Here is a 20,973-nt window from a genome sequence, read left to right on the forward strand (position 1 = left end):
ACAGTGCTGGCCCTGCCTTTATTGTCTTGAAGGAGTCAGTTTTTCTTGAAGACTGTTATCTGAATGAATAGTTTGATCTCTTCTCTGACTTTTGAAATTGTGCACTAGTTAACTGCTGTGAAGAAATCAAAGAACCACTTAGTGGAATATGAGGAGAAAGATAAATGTGGAATGTCATGTATTTTGCCCTTTCTCCCCTCCCTCTTGAATCTAGGTTTCTGCATGTTTGTGCTGAGCCTGGTCAAGAAGCATTATCGGCTGCAGTTCTACATGGTAAGGGGCTGTGTCAGGAGTCTTGGTGTGACTGAAGCTCTGCAGAAGCTCAACTCATGCTTTCTGCAACAAATCAGAACTCTGGAACGCAATGTGTTCTGCATGCGTGTGGAGCCTAGAGCATGAAGGAAGGGTGCCTGTTCATGTTTGGCGACTCTGCATCCTCCAGGGCCCAATCACTGGTACTGAACTTTAGTCCTAAGTGGTCTGTCCATTAGGATCCTGCAGGTCGGTTGTGGGTAGGACTCAAGCTGAAGTGTTAGGTATTTCCCACAGGTGTCCTGCCTGGTACATTCCTTTGGTCATTCCCTGTCTCAGCTTGAGCCTGTCTCCTCTCTTGAGTGCCCCAGGTGCTCAATGAATACTCAGAAAGTGAACCATACTTGGACTTTTAAAGCACGGATGGGCCTGCTCCCTAGTAGACCATGGAGTCCCTATTTGAGAAGCAGAGAAAGCTCCTATCCACTGGTTCACTTCTCAGATGCCTTCTTATAGTCTGGGTCGGGCTGCAGCTGAAAGCTTGGAACTCAATCCAGGTCTACCATGTGGGTGGTAAGGACCTAGCTACCTGCACCATCACTGCTGCCTCCCAGGATCTGTGTTAGCAGGGAGCTGGAGTCAGGATCCACAGCTGGGTGTTGTATCCAGGGCTGGGTGTAGAACCCAGAACTCTGATGTGAGACCAAGGCTTGCTTGCTTGCTTTTTTTTGTTTGATTTATTGACAAACAATAACTGTACAGATTTATGGGGTACAATATAATATTTTGATGCATACATTTTAATGATCATATTAGGATAATTAACATCCATTGCTTCATATATTCAAGGTTTCTTTGTAGTGTGTGTGTTCAGAAGTCTTTCTTCTAGCTATTTAGAAAAGCACAGTGTGCTATTCTTAACTATTATTACCCTACTGTGCACTAGAACACCAACAGGTTTGTTTTTACAATAATGGAAGAAAGTACTTTTTAATTCAATAAAAGTAAACCTTTCTGAGATTATCTATTTTTTTTTTTTTTTTTTTTTGAGGGAGTTAACTTTGGAGACGAACTCCAGAATGGTGTGTCTTTTGCGAGCACTTAGACATTACTATAGCTTAGGAGACATAGATAATGTCCTCCATTTAATACATTAAAGCAAGGTAAATCTTTGTGATCAAGTTTTACTATTAACTCTCATAATCCAACTCTGAGGAGAGAGGTCCTACATGGGAAGTTAGTGCACAGTGACTCCTGTTGTTAACTTAATGCTCTTATGTATGACGTCAGTGATCACTGGAAGCTCTTGACATGAGCTGCCTAGATTGTGGAAACCTTTTAAATCCACTGACTCATTCCATATTTAGACAGAGCTGTGGGCAAAGTGGAAGTTTTCTCCTCCCTTCAGAGTAAAGTACACTGCTCTTTGCTCATCACTTCTTTCTGTTGGTGTCTCACCCACAGAAGTCCTTCAAGTGCGACACTTTTTGCCACAGTGTTTTGGCTTTTCATGCCTGATGTGCTCTCAGGTTTTTCAGGTAGACCAGAATGCCTTAAGGTCTGATTCTGAGGTCGGAGTGTTATTTGAAGTGATTGAGACCAAGGCTTTCTAACCAGCTTCTTAACTACCAGGCTAAAGGCCTGCCCTGGTGCCTACTTTTGATGGGATTCTTAACTAATGGGATTAACTGCCAGAGGCCTGTTCTGTGTCTTTGTAAGCCAGGTATAAAAGCAGATATTTTTCCTACCTGTGTCTCAGCAAATTTCTGTTTGGTATTGATTGTTCTCTGAAGCTACTTCCAAGGTAAACTTGATAGGTTGAGTTTATTTTTCTTTTGCAGTTTGGCTGGACACATGTTACATTGCTGATTGTTGTAACCCAGTCACATCTCGTTATCCACAACCTGTTTGAAGGAATGATCTGGTGAGTGATGTCAGTGGGAGGTGGTTCCCTTTTGTTTTGTGGGTGTTTCCTAGGCGTGGGTCGGCTGAGAACCAACCCTACCTTCCCCTTTAAGCCGCTGGTTCTCACCTGCAGGTACCTCAGAATGCCTTGCAGGTTAATTCCAGTACAGATTGCTGGGGTGAGGCCTGAGAATGTGCATTTCTAGTACATTCCAGGTGATGCTGCTGCTGTTGGTCAGCTTAGACCAGCAGATCAGGCATGGGAATATTTAAAGAAGCAGACAGTGCAGCCATATGTCAACATGCTTTAGAACCTTGAGGAAATAGTGTGGTTTCCTGATAAAATATGCAGTACTAAAAGTCATAAAGAAAAACCTGAATAGATTAGTAACTATAAAAGAACTTTGAAAGTTGTATAAATTCTACATCTGGAAAAAGAAAAGAACAAATGGTTTATCTAATACCCATATGATTAGAAGCAAGAGACAAGATTAGTAAACTGATTCCTTTTATGATTACAGATAAGCCATTTTAAATAAAACATTAGCAAATAGAATCTGGCACTGTATTAAAAGAGTAATATGCTGGGACCGGCACTGTGATACACCAGATTAAATTAGTGCTGGGGAAACCTATATCCTATTTAGGAGCACCCTTTCAAGTCCTGCCGCTCCATTGCAATGCAGATTCCTGCTAATGTGTCTGGGAGGCAGCACAAGTACTTTAGTCCCTGCCACCCACATGGGAAACCAGGATGGAGTTCTGGCTTCTGGTTTTGGCCTGGCCCAGCCCAGCTCTTGTGGCCATTTAGGGAGTGAACCAGCAGGTAAAAGGTCTTTGTCTCTCCCTCTCTCTGTCATTCTGCCTTTCAAATAGATAAATCTTAGGGGGGGGAAAAAAAGTAATATGCCATTACTGAGTAGATTTCAGATATGCAGTGATTTCAACAGGAAGTCTGTCAGTATTGATAGAAATTAACAGGTTGACTGAAGGAGCTAGATCCTAGTGAGAAGGTAGAGCATGACCTGGTGTATGTAAGAGAGAGGTCGTAAGGATTATAGTTCAGACCCCAGATGGTACCTGTCTCTAGACCTCAGCATTAGGATGCACTAGTACACACTTTCTGGGAAGTGAATCAGTAAATATGTATAAAATGCTTAGAACTGACTGGCTCAGGCAGATGTTTGCCTTGGTGTTACTACATTTAAAACAAACATAATGGCCTGGGGAGGCATTGGCTCCTTGCCTTTCTCTCTGTTTTTGTTGGGTGTTTAAGAATGGCATGGGCCAAGTCTTCCTCTTTAGGGCAAAACATACCATATACTTGGTTCTATAGTGATTAATGTTAAGACTTATAATTACTAGTTTTCAACCTAGAAGACTTAGTTACAGAGCAGACTGCTAGAAGCATTGACAGAGTAAATGCCTTAGGGATTGGGAGGTGGATGGAGTATGGTGGGAGGGTACAGATGCTCTGAATCCCCCCTTTACAGACAGACAGTGCTGGCAAGATTTGTGTGTTAAGTTAAGCCGTAGTAGGTGAGTGTAAGGAGGTGTGTCAGAGGAGAAAAGAGACGGTCTGCGTGTGGACACGACCCCTCTTTGGTGGTAGGGATGCCCAGGTCATCAGGGGTGAGGATGAAGAACTGCAGATGTTCCTATTGGGATTTTTGCCTCCAGTGCATCCTGGGGAAAGATAAGGTTCATCAAGCCTTGTGACAGACAGTAAAAGCAATGAATTATAGGCAAAGGTATGTTTAGAATTGTAGAGATTTGACAAAAGACTAGCAAGGCTTAATATGAGTATTTTTGCGAATGGGGATAGAGATAGGGGAAAGAAGGATATTTTGTTATTTTTTCTTTACCCTTTACATTTGTATTATTGTGTGCATGTTACTTTATAATGAAAAGAGCAAATGACATTTGATAGACTGCCACCTCCATTTATTCAGCAGTTACTCAGTAAACACTTGAATGCCTACCGTGTGCCAGGTGCCAGATACAGCTTGTGTGGTATTTTCTTCCATTTTTAACTTTTTTTATTTTATTTTTTTCATATAGCAGTGGTTTTATTATAACCTTGATTTCACATACAAGATAGCTTCATTTATGATGAATTCACTGAAAAGTTTTATTTTTTATTTTTAAAGATTTATTCAGTCATTTGAAAGAGCTACAAAGAGGGAGAGACAGAGAGAGAGAGAGAAGTCTTCCATCCACTGATTCACTCACCAGGTTGCCACACAATGGCCAGAGCTGAGCCCCTGTAAAGCCAGGAGCCAGGATCTTCTTCCAGGTCCCCAACATGGGTGCAGGGGCCCAAGGACTTGGGCCATCTTCTGCTGCTCTCCCAGGCCATAGCAGAGAGCTAGATCAGAAGTGGAACAGCTGGGACTCAAACCCATGCCCATATAGAATGCTGGCACTACAGGCAGTGGCTTTACCCACTACACCACAGTACTAACCCCTGGGTTGATCCTCATCTTGGTTTATTTCCTAGGTTCATTGTCCCCATTTCTTGTGTGATCTGTAATGACATCATGGCCTACATGTTTGGCTTTTTCTTTGGCCGGACCCCACTCATCAAGGTAAATGGATTGCCCTAATGGGATCTGTCACTGTGAAAGAAGGGTGATGCTTTCCATCTAAGTGGAGTAGCATGTGGGAATAGGGAGGAATGGCAGCTGGGGTTGACCTTGTGGCCATGTCTTCATGTCACCTTGGAGAAAGGTTGGTATTAAATTATTTGTGAGAGAAAAGCTAAAAGAAAACACTCACCACTACTTATTAAAAAGAAGAGAGGGGCTATTAAAATATTTTTTCAGATTATATATGCACACTTCTGAGGCTTTGATCTGGATTTGAGTGTTATTTAAGTAGTGTGTGGTATTCTAATGTAGTACATTTGTATGATCAGTTGAAACAGGGAACTGAAGGGTCTAGAAACCATATTTGAGGGAAGTTTCAGACAGTGACATGGTTACCAGTGCTCTGAGTCACAAGGACTCGTTGTTCCCAGAGCCAGTGTTGCTGAAGTGCCCTGTGCTAAGAACTTGCTCTTTGTCCACAGCTCTCCCCAAAGAAGACCTGGGAAGGCTTCATCGGGGGCTTCTTTGCTACTGTGGTGTTTGGCCTTCTGGTAGGTGGTGGCTCCCAATGGGATGGGGGAGTGGATAGAAGCCCCTACCACCTTCAGGGGCCTGTGTAGGGCTAAAGGCGGTGTCTTCCAAGGCCAGTGTTCTTGCTGAATGGTGACCCTGTCCGAAGGCAGTTGTGAACATGGCATACTTTGTAACTGGCATATCAGGACCAGCCTCCTCCGTCACCAGTGTTCGGGCAGGGTCATGTGCACCTTGTGTGTCTCTCAAGCTTAGCTGTGGTGACACTTAGTAGGTGCTGTGTTTGTCAAGCATCTGATATTCCAAGATCAGGGTGAGGTGAGCTATGTAGTCCAACCCAGATTTTCTCCCACAAGTGACCTGCCAAGATGTGGATGCCTTTTGTTTTTGCTTCTGACCCTCAGGCCAGTTTTCCTCCTTTCTTAGGATTGTCTGTCCTTCTGTGTTGGCCTCTCTTAGCTTTATTGTATGCTAGCCATCTTTCTCTGGCTGGCTGCCTCTTGCTGTACCACCTCCTCACAATCTGCCTCCCGTTCTGTTAAGAGCAGAATGGACTGTGGCTCCCCCAAAGTGGGAGAGCTAAACTTCTCAAAGTTCTTGGTGTAGATTCCTTCAGGTCTTCCCTGCGCTCCTTCGGGGCCTGTGTGTTTGGGCACAGATGGATGAGACCTCAGTGGTCCATGAACCTGTTCTTTTTTAATTCAGGTAAAATACATGTGTGGTGCAACGTGATCCTCTGATGTAACATGTAGTCAGTTAGCGGGGTTCTGGGCACTGTGGGGAACATGGCCAATCCAAGTGTCTGCTGACTCTTCCTCCTCCTCAGCTGTCCTACGTGATGTCTGGGTACAGATGTTTCGTCTGCCCTGTGGAGTACAACAATGATACCAACAGCTTCACGGTGGACTGTGAGCCCTCGGACCTGTTCCGGCTGCAAGAGTACAACATTCCTGGGGTGGTCCAGTCTGTCACTGGCTGGGTATGTGCCAGTCACCTGGGGTGAACAGCCATAGGTGCACCAGGGACTACAGAAAGCCTCTCCTCTGCTACCTTCCTTCTAACAAACAACCTTCATCCCTCCCAGGAGTGTAAGCCCAAGAAATACATGTGCGGTTGTTTGAATTTTGAGCTGGATTAGCTGCTTCTAACTGGGAACTTAACTTTTACTGGACAGCAACTAACACATGAGCTTTTCAGATTAGGATACTTAGCCAGTCGTCTTATTGAGAAGAATGAAATGTCCGACAGTAGCTGGTACCAGTGATAATGTTTGGCGTCCAAGTGCAAATTAGAATTTTGGAAAGCCTGTGCTCACCGTTGTGAATTTGACAGCTTTCCGATACTTAGCGTCTTTTCTCATGAGCTCTGTGGTGATTTTAATGTGATATTTTGACGCTGTATAAAATAGACTTTTTTAAACTATATATTCTTCCACCAAAACAACATACTGCAACCGATTAAATACAGAGTAGCTTTATGTCTCCCATTAAAGCCAGGTGTTAGAGATTTACAAAAATCGAAAAAAATCTTATTTTTCTGTGTATATAAATTAGTTTAATAAGTTATTTGCTCAACATGTAACAAAGATGGGCTAATTTTCCTTCATTTCTTGTTATCAGAAAACTGTCCGGATGTACCCATTCCAGATTCACAGCATTGCCCTCTCCACCTTTGCCTCCCTCATCGGCCCCTTTGGAGGGTTCTTCGCAAGTGGATTCAAACGAGCCTTTAAAATCAAAGTAGGAAAACCTTCTTCCCTGTTTTCTCGTTCTCCTCCTTCCTTGCCCATCTGCTGCCCCTCTCTGCCAGCCCCCACCCCCGTCACATCACTAGGCTGTTCACGCTGGGGTGAGTGTGTGCTCTTCTTGATCCATACACTGAATTTAGGTGGATTCAGTAAAAAGATGTCATTTCCAAGAAAATTCCATCATTGTTTTTTTTTTTTTTTAAAGATTTATTTACTTATTTATTTGAAAGTCAGAGTTACACAGAGGAGAGGCAGAGAGAGAGAGAGGTCTTCCATCTGCTGGTTCACTCCCTGATTGGCCACAATGGCCGGAGCTGTGCCAATCTGAAGTCAGGAGCCAGGGGCTTCCTCCAGGTTTCCCAAGTGGGTGCAGAGGCCCAAGGACTTAGGCCATCTTCCACTGCTTTCAGGCCATAGCAGAGAGCTGGATCGGAAGAGGAGCAGCTGGGACTCGAACTGGCGCCCATATGGGATGCTGGCATTGCAGGAGGCAGCTTTTATTTGCTATGCCACAGCGCTAGCCTCCCATCATTGGTTTTTAATTAATTTGTTAATATATAAGCATACCTCAAAGTACATGGCAAAACAGAATAAAAACATAAGCTTAACTTTGATTTCTGGTGGAAAAATTTTTAAATCCATTCATAGCTCTTTTTGGTACTATCTTTTCCTGTGAACTTTTTTGTAATAGGTGTTTCTCATGATATGCATGTCCATACATTTTTAGAGCCCTTTCTTAAGAGAACATTTTGTAATTTATAAGATTATAATCAGAGGCCGGTACAGCCTTGGCATCTGATCCCACACTTCTTGATTTCATTGCCTTCAGCTGTTTGGGGTGGTAGCTGGACATGGGGTGAGCCCTTAGTCTGGAGTCTGCTTGTAGGCCAAGGCCAGGCTCAGCCACTGCTCCTCTCTTATAGGACTTTGCCAACACCATTCCTGGCCATGGAGGCATCATGGATCGCTTTGACTGCCAGTATCTGATGGCCACCTTTGTCAATGTGTACATTGCCAGCTTCATCAGGTATACTGCCTTTCTGTCTGGTATGTGGGGCAATTCCAGAAGCTTAGCCTCTCCTAAGTTCCAGTGAGAAGCATCTCAAATGTGAGTGCAGCCTTCAGTTGTGGCCGTTGAGGGGCTCTCTGAGGCCCCCTCTTGTCCTCCATTATCAATCCAGACATCAGCGTGGCCACTTGGGTATTCAGGCCTCAGAAGCCGCTGGGCCTCAGCTCAGCACTGTTTCTTCATGTTCTGTTCCAGGGGACCCAACCCAAGCAAATTGATCCAGCAGTTCCTGACCCTGCGACCAGATCAGCAGCTCCACATCTTCAACACACTGAAGTCCCACCTGACCGACAAGGGGCTTCTCACAGCTGCCACGGAGGACGAGTAGGGGCCACCCAGGGCAGAAGAGCAGGTGCAGGACTGAGGGGCAGGTCTCCAAGGCAAGCCCAGCTGGTGTGACTTAGACAATGACAGGGCTTCGACTCACTGTCTTTTCTCTTTTTTTTCCCCCTGTAGAGTGTTTTTTATTTGTGGGTTTAAAAATCTGTATATACAGTCTCTGTGTTTTTGATTTGGGTTGTGAGTAGATTATAGCTTTGAGTTGGGAAGAAGTCACAGGAGGAAAACCATTTAGGTTTAAAAAAAAAAATGTTTAACAACCAGGAAGACAGTGTTGTGTGGCTCAGGGTGTCTGTGTGGTGGTCCCATCAGCTGAACAGCTTGTAGACTCATTCAGAGAATGGACGTTCTTCTGTGTCCTGCAGCTCAGGGGCCTCTCCCAGGTGCTGGGGTGCACGTCCTGATGTCTGTGCTCCTGGAGAGCTTCCATCTGGGCTTCTCTAACAACCCCGCAGTGGAGCAGTAAGAAGGTCGTCTTCTGTAGCCCTGCCCTGCGGGAGGGAGGTTTAGCCATCAGATAAGCATTCTGTCCATGCTGATAGCCTGCAGGGTGTGAGTTAGCTCTGCTTTACAAGTAAGTAATGCTTTCACCTTCATCACAGATTGAAAGGAGGTTTCAGTTTTTACTTTTTTCAGAAAGCACGAGAAATTATTTATAATAATCTGGAGAGAAATCCACACTGTAGTAGTTCAAGTGTATGCAATAGAACGCCCGCAGAGCCTGCTCCCGTGTTGGGTGGGATCAGGTGTCTCCTGTAGGGCGGGCCAGCTCACTGTGTCTTCTGGGCTGGCACTCTTCATGTTGTGCTGTAGACTTGCTGCTGCTGAATCCCTTCTGGGGTCTCCCTGTCTGCGCACCCTCGGCCAGGACACTGTGTAGCTGCTGTGTTGTGTATATATAGTTCTTACAGCCAGAGTGTGTCTGTGTGTTTTAAAGAAGTCTCGTGTGCCATGCATTCTTCACTGAAACCACAAAGTCCTGCTTAAAACTATGGAGACCCTAAGCTGATGAGAGGCTTGACCGCTGTGCAGGTTAAATGTACACTTTTTATATAATGTGACCAGTTTAAATACAGTGTGTATTTTCCTGGGGGACCTTTTGTTCAAACTGTGATTTATTTTTCCCCCTCCCTATTGGTAAGGGGTGAGAATTGACTTTGGGAAGACAGATGAGTTCTCTGTCAGGCCAACACACAGCAGAGTGTGGGAATGGGAAACTTGGTGGCCAGATGTGTTAAATTACCTGGTGCCATGGATCACCTTGCTTTAGCCCCTGGGTCTAGTGTGTGGTTAAGTTCCCCCTTCCTACCTCCCCAGAAGGCTCGGCCAGCCCTGATTGCCCAAACGTCCAGTGGAAACCGAACCCTTACAAGTTTTCAGCTCACATCGCTGCCTGACCCTCCTCATGCATGTGGAGTTGAAGCAGCTTCTTTCCCTTAAACTTTGACTTCCATTTCAGCCTCATGGCCTTTTTAAAAAATTTCAGGTCCAAGATCCCCTTCATAACAAAACTGCAAAGGGTTCGGTCCTGGCTGTGACCCCAGGCAGGGCGCGTGCTCTCAGGGCCTTCGTTTCCTGAGCTGTCCTCCAGCTCTGCTCTCTGCATCCGAAGGGCTCCTGTGGGTATTGAGTCACGTCCTGGGGCACCCCGAGGAAGTGCCTTCAGGCCTCTTCTAGCTGCGCATCCTCTTGAGTCGGGGTTGCAGCAACGGGTCTTACACAGAGGAGAGTTCAGGAATGTAATAGCAGTTCTCTGAAGAGTGAACCTGCATCATCAGATCCTCGTTTGTCTTGTGTTCCATTGTGGGTGTCTGGTGGGACCTGAGAACAAGGAGACTTAGCTGGGGCTAAGTGAGAGAGAGGTGAGACCTCTCTGTGATAGGGCTGCCTTTAGGACAGGTGAGGCTCGCGCTGCTTGTGGCACTGGTTGCTCACAGGGGATCTAGGCCTGAGAGGGTTTATTTTCTAGGGATTTCCCAGTCAAGGAGCTGGGAGGCAGCGCCACCTTGTGTCTCTTTAGCACAATGTTCCTTTCCTCTGTTTTACCATCCACCCATGTGGGTCCTAATGAATGGCATACCTTGTTTTACAAAAATCCATTTTTTTGGTCAGAAATAAAATGTGAATGAAATGCTGTATATTCCCTTTCCTTGAATCCGGTGTTTGTTGACCCCACGCATGGTTTTGTTTCGCACTTGTTCATGTGTTCATCAGTATTGGTTGTATAGTCCCGATTTAGAAGGTTTTGTTTTGTTTTTTTTCCAACTCGTGTGCCATACATTCTCACTGCAGCCTTCTGAGAGTCCTCAGGTGAGAGTCAGAGCTGCCCCAGGGCCTCCCGGCAGAGTCGGGACTCATTCTGTCTCGCGCTGCACCTGTGGCACGTGGACTGCAGGGGCCTCAGCTCCCCGCTTCTGTGGCCGTGGCGCCAATGCACTGGAAATGTTGCAGCGCTCCTCCCTCAAGCTCAGGAGGCCTCACTTGAGCCAGAGGTGCATCAGTTGCTGTTAGCACACAGGTGAAGTCAGGAATTGAGGAATGAGGGAGACACAGCCTGGGTGTCCCCTGGTGAGTTCCTGCCACTGCTCCCAGGTACCCAGTCTCCCTCTGAGTGTGCCCAAGCCACTCCTCCGTTTCCAGCATTGGGAGGTACACATCTGTGTTTTGCTCCTTAAAGTGAAACCCTCTAAGGCAGCCCAGGCCCTGTTCATGTTGGTTACTTTTTTGACTGTTTCCTATCCTGAGCATTTTAGTGCTCTGTTTAAAATGTATTCACTCTTAGTGTTGTGCAGTTCTGAGGTGTATGTGAACTAGTTTGTCTGTAGAGGCATGGAATATGACTTTTTCCGGGTGGACTTTGAAATCGTTTTTATGGTATTTTCCCCACTCCTCCCCCTACCCTGGGCCTTTCTCCTGTAACTTGACCTTATTAGGCAATAACATTTCAAACATACATTTTAAGGGAGACTACACAGACTCCATGACTGAGTCTAAGCCAGTTGCTAAGTTGGCTGGAGCCTAGTGGCAAGGGAGCCCTGTGTTCAGATCCTCACAATGTTGGTGAGCCCCTGGCGGGTTCCGGTCTCTCCCCACTGTTGACAAAGTTGGGGTGTGAGAGAATGTGAGTGATTCAGGGCAGAGCGCGCCTTAGCCCAGAACCCTACACAGCCATAGCCATTTCCAGAGTAGATGTGGGATGTGCTGCTGAAACCCCTTCCTATTTAGTAATAGCCTGGGCTCCACTGGCTCTTGTGTTTCAGAGTCACTCACATGTGGGCCCAGCTTTTAAAGATTTATCTGTTCACCTGAAAGAATCATCGAGAGGGAGGGAGGGACAAAGAGATCCTCTATCTGCTGTTTCACTCCCCACATGGCTGCAACAGCGGGAGCCGGGTCCTGGAGCCAGGAGCTTCCTCTGGTTCTCCCACGTGGGTGCAGGGGCCAAAGCACCTGGGCCATCCTCCGCTGCTTTCCCCAGCACATCAGCAGGGATCTGGAAGTGGAGCAGCAGGGTACGAACCGGTGCCTATATGGGTTGTAGGTGTTGCAGGCAGTGGCTTACCCCACTTTGCCCCAGTGCTGGCCCTGGGCCCAGCTTTCTCGTACACACTGTGCTGATGTGCTGAGGGAAGGGTAGAGTGGGATGGGGGCGGCAGGGGCAGTTTCACGTCACCTGACCAAGGTCAGGATGGGGAGGAAAAGATGAAGTGGAAGGTGTGTGAGTGATTGTTGCAGCCACATCACATGGCAGGGAGCCACGGGTAGACTCTTCACTTGTGTTGTCTGGAGCACAGGGTTCCAGAGAGCAGCTGGAGCGTTCAGCTCCTGAGACACAGCTAAGTCTTGGACAGAGCCTCCTGCTTGTCCTTATCTTGGTCAAACCAGACTTCCTTTTCCCTTAATCACCCTCCTATACAGGCGCCCTGCTTCCTGACTTGGTTTCCCTTGTTGGGTGGGGGTCTTGTGGCCTGACCTACGTAGGTGCCAGGCTTTGGTGGCAAAGAATCCTCACTGAAAGGTCCGGCTGGCTGACCCCTCTGTCCTGGGCTCTGCTCACATCCCCTTGTGGGTGGGCCCCGTTCTCAGGAGGGGGTTCCTGGCTGCCAGCTGTTTTCTTCTGAGCAGCTCCCCTTCCAGGTTGACCTGCAGTGGCCTTGTTCACCTGAGCTCTCAGGTGGGTGGGGCAGGGCTTCTCCTTCGGGGCTGCCTCTTGCTTCAGCAGTGGTTTGTGTGGGGACCTCGGCTCTGAGGGCAGTGTAGGAGGAGGTGTACTGTGGATGCTGATGTGCTGGGGCTCTCAGAACACGTGATGATCTGTGAAAACCAGAAGGGCAGAATGTGTGACGTCCAGGGTTCTGTGGCCAGTGGGGTTCAAAGCTCTTGGCTATTTGGAGATCCCGTGCCTTCCCCTCTTTAGCAAATGCCTCTCTGCTGAGGTTCTCTTTTTATTCTTGAGCCAATGAAATATCAGCAGGTGTCGATTAGTAATGATTGCAATCACAAAGTGCTTAATATGTGCCAGGCACACTGCTAGGAGTTTACATACATTATCTCTGTTATCCAGAAGGTGAGGTATCATTGTCATGCTCATTGTATCAAAGGAAACTGAGGCCAAGAGTGATGACCAAGGAGACAGACGTGGGCTCACATAGCCCTGGGTCTGGGCAGGCTCCTAGGCTGCCCTCACCCTGCCTGCACCCCTGACCCAGCTGGGGCTGGTATAGGTGCTGCCTTCTACAGGCCAGTTGTGGTATTGATGGAGATAATGCATGTCAGTGTTCAGCGTGCCGCCTGGCACATCGTAAGCACTCAATAAATGGTAGTTACTTGCGTGGAGCTCTGCTGGTCCTTGGACCCTCGCTGTGGTAGTGCTAGAGACAGGGTTCTCAGCCACCTCGCTGCTGCTACCCTGCACGCCAGCGGTTGCCAGGCTGCGAAGTGAGCCTGCTGCCCTTCTGAGAGAAGCAGCCCCGCCTTAGCACCTCCGTGGCACCTTGGTGCTTTGCACGGCCTCTAGAAGGCCAACCTGATGGAGCTTGGAAGAGGACGTGAGGAGGCCCAGAAGTGCTCTCCCCTGAGGGTCCTGCAGCTTCCTGTGCCTGTGGTCTGGGCTGCCCCTACCCAGAGTTGGCTTCCTCTTGCCTGGTGGTGCCTCTGCTCCATGGGCAGGGAGGGCCTGTGACTGCCCCGGATCCTACTTCCCTATGTGGCCGGGAAACTTATCAGGCATAGGCAACACGAGTGCAAATTTTCAGGGTCCGGGGGTGGAGAAAACAGACCTGCTGTACAGCAGATTCCACTGACTGGAAGCCTGAACACAGCTCTGCCTGCATGCGGCCTTGCAACATGGCCAGTCTGGGGCCTGGTGTTTTTGTTCTTCCTTAAAAGAATTCACGGGACGGAAGCGGCAGCCTGCCTAGGACATGTGGCCTGGGGTACTGCTGGCGGTTCTAGGTTAGCCAAAGGCTTGACTGGGTGACTGACAAATGAGGGGTAACAGACACTGGATGAGCAGACAGTTGCCTCTTTAACTTAGCTCCTGAATGAAGACAAGGGTCGTGGAGGAGGGAGAGGTGAAGTGGAGGATTCTTGGCTTTGAAGCACTGGTGGTGGCTCCTGGGACCGCTGGAATTCTGAAGCCAGTGGAATAATCACCTAGAAGACTGGCTCGAGTGTGGGGTAGCTCCTGCGTGTCAGTGGAGCCTAGATGCCATTGCTAGAATTTAAATAATGGTCTCTCCCCTTCAGTTAAGTAATGAATCAGGAGACATATCAGGCTGACCCTGGCCCTGCTTGGAGCTCCCTTGTGCTGTTGCACGCACCCATGCAGCCTCTGATCTGCAGAGAGAGCCGGTGAGGACCCCCTGGAAGTACCCCAGCAGGGCTCTCCCAGGCTCTGTGCAGTGCTCAGCAGGGTGTGCCATCTGGTGCTGTTGTCCTAAGTGGAACCATTCGTTCATCCACATGGCTGTGTCTGTCCTGGCTGCTGGGGTACTGTTTTCTTACCCCCGTTAGGCTCATACACCGGTTTTGCTGGCTTTTCTCAAAGGAACACCAGTTTAGAAAAGGGGTCAAGAATGTTTCCTAGTGGGTAGAATCTGCGTAACTGTTTTTATGAGTGTCCTTCCTACGCTGCTTTGTTCAGCTCCTCTATACACAGACAGCAGCCTTCAGTACACCCAGTGCTCTGTCTCATGTCACCCAGGCTGGGCGTCGGGGGGCCGAGCACGAAGCAGAAGAGCTGAGCAGACGTCAGGAGCCAATAAAACAGAAGGCCTCGGAGCCAAGGGGCCCACCAGGGCCTGGGAAACAGCCTGTTGTCTGGCCACAGCAGGAGCCACAGGGGCAGCAGCAGGGGGAGCACAGGGTAAGGGAGGCGGCTGGGAATTTCACAGCTGAGGACAGGCGCGCAGCAGGCCAGCTGAGGGCTTGCTGGTCCCAGCTGCCTTGTGGGTGGGGGGCCCGAAGATAGCTCAGAAAACCTGTGTAGGGAGATTTGAAGCTGGGGATTATCTTTTGGAGGTGGTACTGATACCAAGTCTTCATGTGGTTGATGCTCAGTACCTTTCACAGCAGGAGAAGAGCAGACCAGACCCCTCACCCCCACTGGAGAGTTTTGGGAACCCCAGCTGTGGCTGTCTTTTGAATTCACTCCACTTGGGATTTATTTAATCAGGAAGTTCCCCCAAATCTAACAAGGGTCCTCCTGCCCCTTTAGGGAGTGCTCTGTGCTGGCAGTGCCAGGAAGTCACATATGGCCTATCATTGCCAGCGTCTATGCCTCCTGGGGGTCTTCCTGGGCCCTGCCTCCTCCGTGACTGGGGTGGCTGGTGGGGGGCAAAGCACCCCTAGGGCAGTTCTTCAGCCCCCTCCCACTTTGTGTGGAGGGACACAGATAGGCTGGGTGATGGGGGTAGAGTCCACGTGACAGTCTGATGGCCTCCCCTGGGAAGTGTGTGCCTGTACAGCTGCTGTGCCATTGACCCACTTGGCTGGCGTTTGACTAAAGCAGTGTTTGTTTTGTTTTTGTTTTGTTTTTGCCACAGCTGATCCTTCTCTGTATACTTCTGATCAATGTTGAACACTACATGTAGATTCTTAGCACAATGTAAGAACTCGATATCCTGTACATTGGAAATATTTACCTTATTTATATACCCGATTGTTCCTACTACACAAATAAACACATATTACATGCTAGATCACGTGTGGTTCTTCACTTGGGGTGGGGAGTGCATTTTGAACGCCAAGGGTGTGGAAGGGGCAGCTGACCTGGTGTGAGTGTTGGGAGTCGCTAGTATGGAACCAGCCATGGTGCTGCTGGCCCCTCCCTGTTTCCAGAGACACCTTTGTGCTGGCAGGCTGCCCTCCCGGCCTGCCGCCTGCCTCAGCCGGCTTCTTTGTCTCTTAGATCCTCTTCCTGGGGATTTCCACCCATTTGCAGGGCTCCACTGACCACACTCACCTTCTGCAGTGCCTAGGTCCATGTCTCTGATCTGCATGGGCCTGAATCTGTCTGTGAGCCTCTTCACTTGCCGACACCTGCCCCGCATCCAGTAGTATTGATCTCACCATCTGTTTTGTTGCACACGCCGGGGATAGGGAGTGATCTCCTTGGTAACTAAGGCCTGCCCACTCTACCTTCTGAATATCCCTGAGATTCATCCTCACTGCCCAACCTCTGGGCCAGGCCTTTGCTTCTGCCAGAATTTCGGTGGCAACCCCTGGCCATCTCTCTGTGGTTGTGCCAATTCTGCTAATACATTCCATGCATGAGAACTGGGAGAGGAGCGCTCTCTCTGTTCAGAACCCTTTGGTGCCTTTGGTTAAACTTGAGACTGGTTAATGGGGGTTCTGGGGCTGTAGTGAGCTGGCCAGTATGTCACCCATGCTCTCGGCCCTGCCCTTTCAGTCACTTCCTTCTTAATCCATGTACTATCCTGCCCTGGCTTAGCAGGTGCCTTTCTCTCTTCCCAATTTCCTTCTTTCTCCTGGCTCGCCCTTAGTCTGCCTGACTCCTAGCTTTCCAGGTCTTGCTGTCAATAGCACCTGCTCTGGGGAGGCTTGTGCACCTCCATGCTGAGTGCTTGCTACCCCAGGGCTGTTTTCCTGGGAGTTGGTTGGCCCTGATGGGAAGGTGGAAGGGTCCTTAAGTCTTTTCTCCAGGGGCCAGTGGGCTGCTATTGTCTGGGCTAATGCCTTGGGCTGTGGGACTTCCAGATGCTTTGCCTCTTGACAGGAGCCTCTGACTTTCTCACCCAGAGGGACTCCAGCATTGGGACTTCCGGAATGAGTTGCCTGCTAGCACTCAAGGTACAAGTAACCCTGCATTTAGGTACTTTCCTAAATCTGACAAAATCTGACTCTAGGCAAGCAGTTTCCAAGATTGATGAGAAACCCAACCTTAGTCATTTGCCTTGCCTACTTTGCTCTCTTTTATCTTGGGAACCAAGGATCTGTGTAGTGCTAGAGAAGTGGGCGGGGCAGGGGTTCCTGGTCTCCAGTCGGTCTGCCAAAGGTTCCGTTGTTCAGACCTGGGAGTTCTATCCATTCACTCCGACACGGCCCCAGCAGCAGCACCAGGGTGTCTGGTGTCCTTCCTGGGAGCCTGGTGGGTCTCAGTGGTCTCCATACGATCAGCAGACAAGTGGAGTGCCACTTCATCTAGGTGCCATCGCACACGGGATGCAGCCACAGATAAAGTCCCGGGAGGAACTTTATGGGAGGAGGGTAGTAAGGTGATCTGTTGGAGAATAAGTAGGAGAGGAAGACAAGGAGTGCTGCTGGGGAGAGGTTGCAGTTCTAAATAGTGTGGTCAGAGAGGGCTTTGCTGCCATGGAGAACACCTTTGTGTTGGGTAGAGAGCCATGCGGATATCTGGGACAGCGTGTCCAGGCAGGTGCGCAGCAAGTGCAAAGATACCTGCAGGCAAGTGAGGTGAGAGCAGAGGCAAGAAACAAGATCCCAGATAGTATATAAGCACCCTGGGCCTAGATTGTGAGTTTTTTTTTTTTTTTTTTTTTTTTTTTATAAAATGTATTCGAGAATGACAGAGGGTAAGAGACACACACACACACACAGATTTTTCATCTGCTGATTCACTCCTCGAATGCCTGCAAAAACCGGTGATGGGCCAGGCTGAATCCAGGAGCCAGGAACTCCATCTGGGTCTCCCATATGGGTGGCAGGGACCCAAGTACTTGGGCCATCATGTGCTGCTTCTCAGGTGCATTAGCGGGGAGCTAGATCAGAATCACAGAGTAGCAGGACTCAAACCGGGCTCTCCAGTGTGGGGTGCAGATGTCCGAAGTTGCAGCTTAATCTGTTATGGCACCGCACTTGCCCTGGCTCCACAAGCTTTTACTCTGAGCCAGATGAGAAGCTGTTGGAAAACACGGAGTGACAGTTTGACTTGATCTGATGTTTGTTTTCAAAGGGTCACTTGGCTGCTCTGGTAAGAAGACTAGAGGCCGGCGCCGCGGCTCACTTGGCTGATCCTCTGCCTGCGGCACCGGCACCCCGGGTTCTAGTCCTGGTTGCTCCTCTTCCAGTCCAACTCTCTGCTGTGGCCTGGGAAGGCAGTGGAGGATGGCCCAAGTGCTTGGGCCCTGCACTCGCATGGGAGACCAGGAGGAGGCACCTGGCTCCTGGCTTCGGATCAGTGCAGCGCACCAACCGTAACGGCCATTTGGAGGGTGAACCAATGGAAGGAAGACCTTTATGTCTGTCTCTCACCGTCTAACTCTGCCTGTCAAAAAAAAAAAAAAAAAAAAAAAAAAAAAAAAAAAAGACTAGAGAGGGCAAGGGCAGAAGGAGAAAGACCAGAGAGGAGGACACAGCAGCAGGACAGGCACAAGAGGATGGGCGCTCGGCTCAGTTGGCAGAGAAGGATGATCGGATTGTCAGAACCTGTCGATGTGGCCCGGCTTCCACCCACAGCAGGAAACTGTTAACTTCCTCCTGGGAGGGAGGCAGAATACTGAGGCCTGGGTGCCCTTTCCTCAAGGAGGAGGTCCACCTTTGGTCTTGCAGGGAGGGGAAGAGGGGAAGGGAAACAGCAGGAATGACTTCTGACTTGATTATTCAGAGAACAGGCAGTCGGGTGAGCAGCCACATAGAGCGGATGATGGCCTGGCTGTGCCATGCTAAACCACAAGCTGTCACTTCCCTGGAGTTACCAAAGGACATCGCCTGCTCCAAAGTCAGCCAAAATTCAAGAAGTTCTCAAGGAGGGTAAAACCATACTGGTGCTTCCCTTCATGTTGCTTCCCAATTTTAACACCAATCTTCAGCACGGTTTTGATGTAAAACACGTCTTGTAGACTGACATGAGGTCTAGCATAAATCTGATCTTGCTTGACAAAAGCAGTGGGAGTTTCTTGCAGCAAAGATGATGTCCCTGATCTTGTCCACAGGATCCCTATTTCTCATAGATTCTAAGAGCCATAGAGGCAGGGATTCTCAGACTAAGCTGTGAGTTGCAAACAACTGAAGAACTTAACACCCAGGGCCTCAGCAGCACTTCAGACCCAATTAAGTCAGAATCTTTGAGGGTGGGAAGTAGGGTTCAGTGTTTTAAAAATAATTCTCCAGGGCCGGCGCCCGCACACCGGGTTCTAGTCCTGGTCGGGGCGCCGGATTCTGTCCCGGTTGCCCCTCTTCCAGGCCAGCTCTCTGCTGTGGCCCAGGAGTGCAGTGGAGGATGGCCCAAGTGCTTGGGCCCTGCACCCCATGGGAGACCAGAAGAAGCACCTGGCTCCTGCCTTCGGATCAGCGCGGTGCGCCGGCCGCAGCGCGCCGGCCGTGGCGGCCATTGGAGGGTGAACCAACGGCAAAAGGAAGACCTTTCTCTCTCTCTCTCTCTCTCTCTCTCTCTCTCTCTCTCTCTCTCTCTCCACTCTGCCTGTCAAAAAAAAAAAAATTCTCTAGGAGATTTCAAGGTGCAGCCAAGGCTGATTGAAACTCTCTCAGATGAGCCCAGCCCTGATTCCCAAGAGGTGGGTACTCTCTGCTGGAGCATCCCCATGGGTGAGTGACAGAGAGGGAAAGACACACACAGAGATCTTCCATCTATATATATATATTTTTTTTTTGATATGCAGAGTTAGACAGTGAGAGAGAGACAGAGAGAAAGGTCTTCCTTCCATTTGTTCACCCGCCAAGTGGCCACTACAGCCGGAGCTATGCCGATCCGAAGCCAGGAGCCAGGTGCTTCTTCCTGGTCTCCCACGTGGGTGCAGGGGTCCAAGGACCTGGGCCATCCTCCACTGCCCTCCTGGGCCACAGCAGAGAGCTGGACTGGAAGAGGAGCAACCGGGACTAGAACCCGGCACCCATATGGGATGCCGGCACCACAGGTGGAGGATTAACCAAGTGAGCTACGGCACCAGCCCCACAGCTCTATTTTTGATGCAGTTTTTAAGGGGCTATTCAGTGGCTTTTGAAGAAGAAATACCATCCTTCCCCCGCCCCCATAACCCCCTGCGCCGACCCTCATCTGTGGCCCCTGCTCTAAGGTCCTGGTAAAATGTGGTCCCCAGCTCAGCACAGCAGTTCTGTCGTGGGCCGGCAGGGGGCAGCAGAAGGCCATGGCTGAGGCTCAGGGCTTCTGCATGGCCCACAGCTGGGTGGGGTACCCGCCTGGCCTGTGACCTTGAACAAAAGCCTCAACAGCTCAGCCTCCTTTCTGAAACAGGGGCAGTTGAGGAAATATATAGCACATCTGCCTAGCTCCTAGCTCCCATTAATCATTTAACGGAAACCCCTACTTGTTATGGTAACACGTTGGTCTGAGAAGTAGCTTTCCCAGGGGTGCACCTGCCATTGAAGGCTAGGGTAGGGCTGGTATGCAGGGAAGGGGGAAGAGCCAGGGAGATGAAGTGATTTCTGTGGCTTGGGGTCCCCAGGCCAGCAGGAATAATGCACCCAGGAAGGCTGGCCGAGCATCTTGGACCCTTGTCCAGTTCCTGCCCCTGTACATGTCCTCAACAAATCCTTAAAGGAGGACTTGTTGGTCTCCTGTTCCGTGTTGGTTGAGGGAGTGCCTAAATTCAATGCCCGACTCCATCCCCTGTTGGCTGTATGGCCTTGGGCAGGTTAATTAGCCTTTCTGGGCTTCCGTGTCTTCATCTGTATGATGAAGCATGATGACAGCATGTACCTGATGCGGTCACTGGGAGGATTCAGTAAGCTCATACATGCCAAGAGCCTGGCCTGGCTCCTGGCACACGTGTCTGTAAACATTAGCTCTTACTGTTTCAGGGTCCCCACAGCCTGCTGTCCCCTTTCCTTTCTGATCCTCATGCGTGGCCTTTTCCCATCCCTCCCGAGACAGTCCCATTGTGGCTGGGGGGTTACTCCTGGGTTGGGACCTCCCTGCTCCAGAGCACAGCTGGAGCTCAGTGGCTGCTCATGCTGACCTCTCCGTGGCCACCATTCAACCTTGGGGAATGCTTCTCCGACCAAGGGCTTTCTGTCCGTTACTGATGGCTCCAAAACATCAGAGAGCAAGGAAGCTGTAAAAGAACAGGAGGGCTGTGTCT

The 20,973-nt window shown here is 49.4% G+C and overlaps 1 protein-coding gene across 1 annotated transcript in view; it reads left to right on the forward strand.

The window, feature by feature from the left end:
* The window catches only part of CDS2 (CDP-diacylglycerol synthase 2), a 67,959-nt gene extending 52,328 nt beyond the window's left edge, over positions 1–15,631 (forward strand). The window contains exons 6-13 of the mRNA XM_008256281.4: positions 215–273; positions 2,094–2,176; positions 4,658–4,745; positions 5,228–5,296; positions 6,103–6,255; positions 6,896–7,015; positions 7,947–8,050; positions 8,288–15,631. Coding sequence (XP_008254503.1) covers positions 215–273; positions 2,094–2,176; positions 4,658–4,745; positions 5,228–5,296; positions 6,103–6,255; positions 6,896–7,015; positions 7,947–8,050; positions 8,288–8,420 — 809 coding nt within the window. The 3' untranslated portion in view covers positions 8,421–15,631. The remainder of the gene's footprint in view (positions 1–214; positions 274–2,093; positions 2,177–4,657; positions 4,746–5,227; positions 5,297–6,102; positions 6,256–6,895; positions 7,016–7,946; positions 8,051–8,287) is intronic.
* Positions 15,632–20,973: the final 5,342 nt, after the last annotated feature.

This window comes from Oryctolagus cuniculus, chromosome 11, assembly GCF_964237555.1.
Source record: "Oryctolagus cuniculus chromosome 11, mOryCun1.1, whole genome shotgun sequence".
NCBI lineage: Eukaryota > Metazoa > Chordata > Mammalia > Lagomorpha > Leporidae > Oryctolagus > Oryctolagus cuniculus.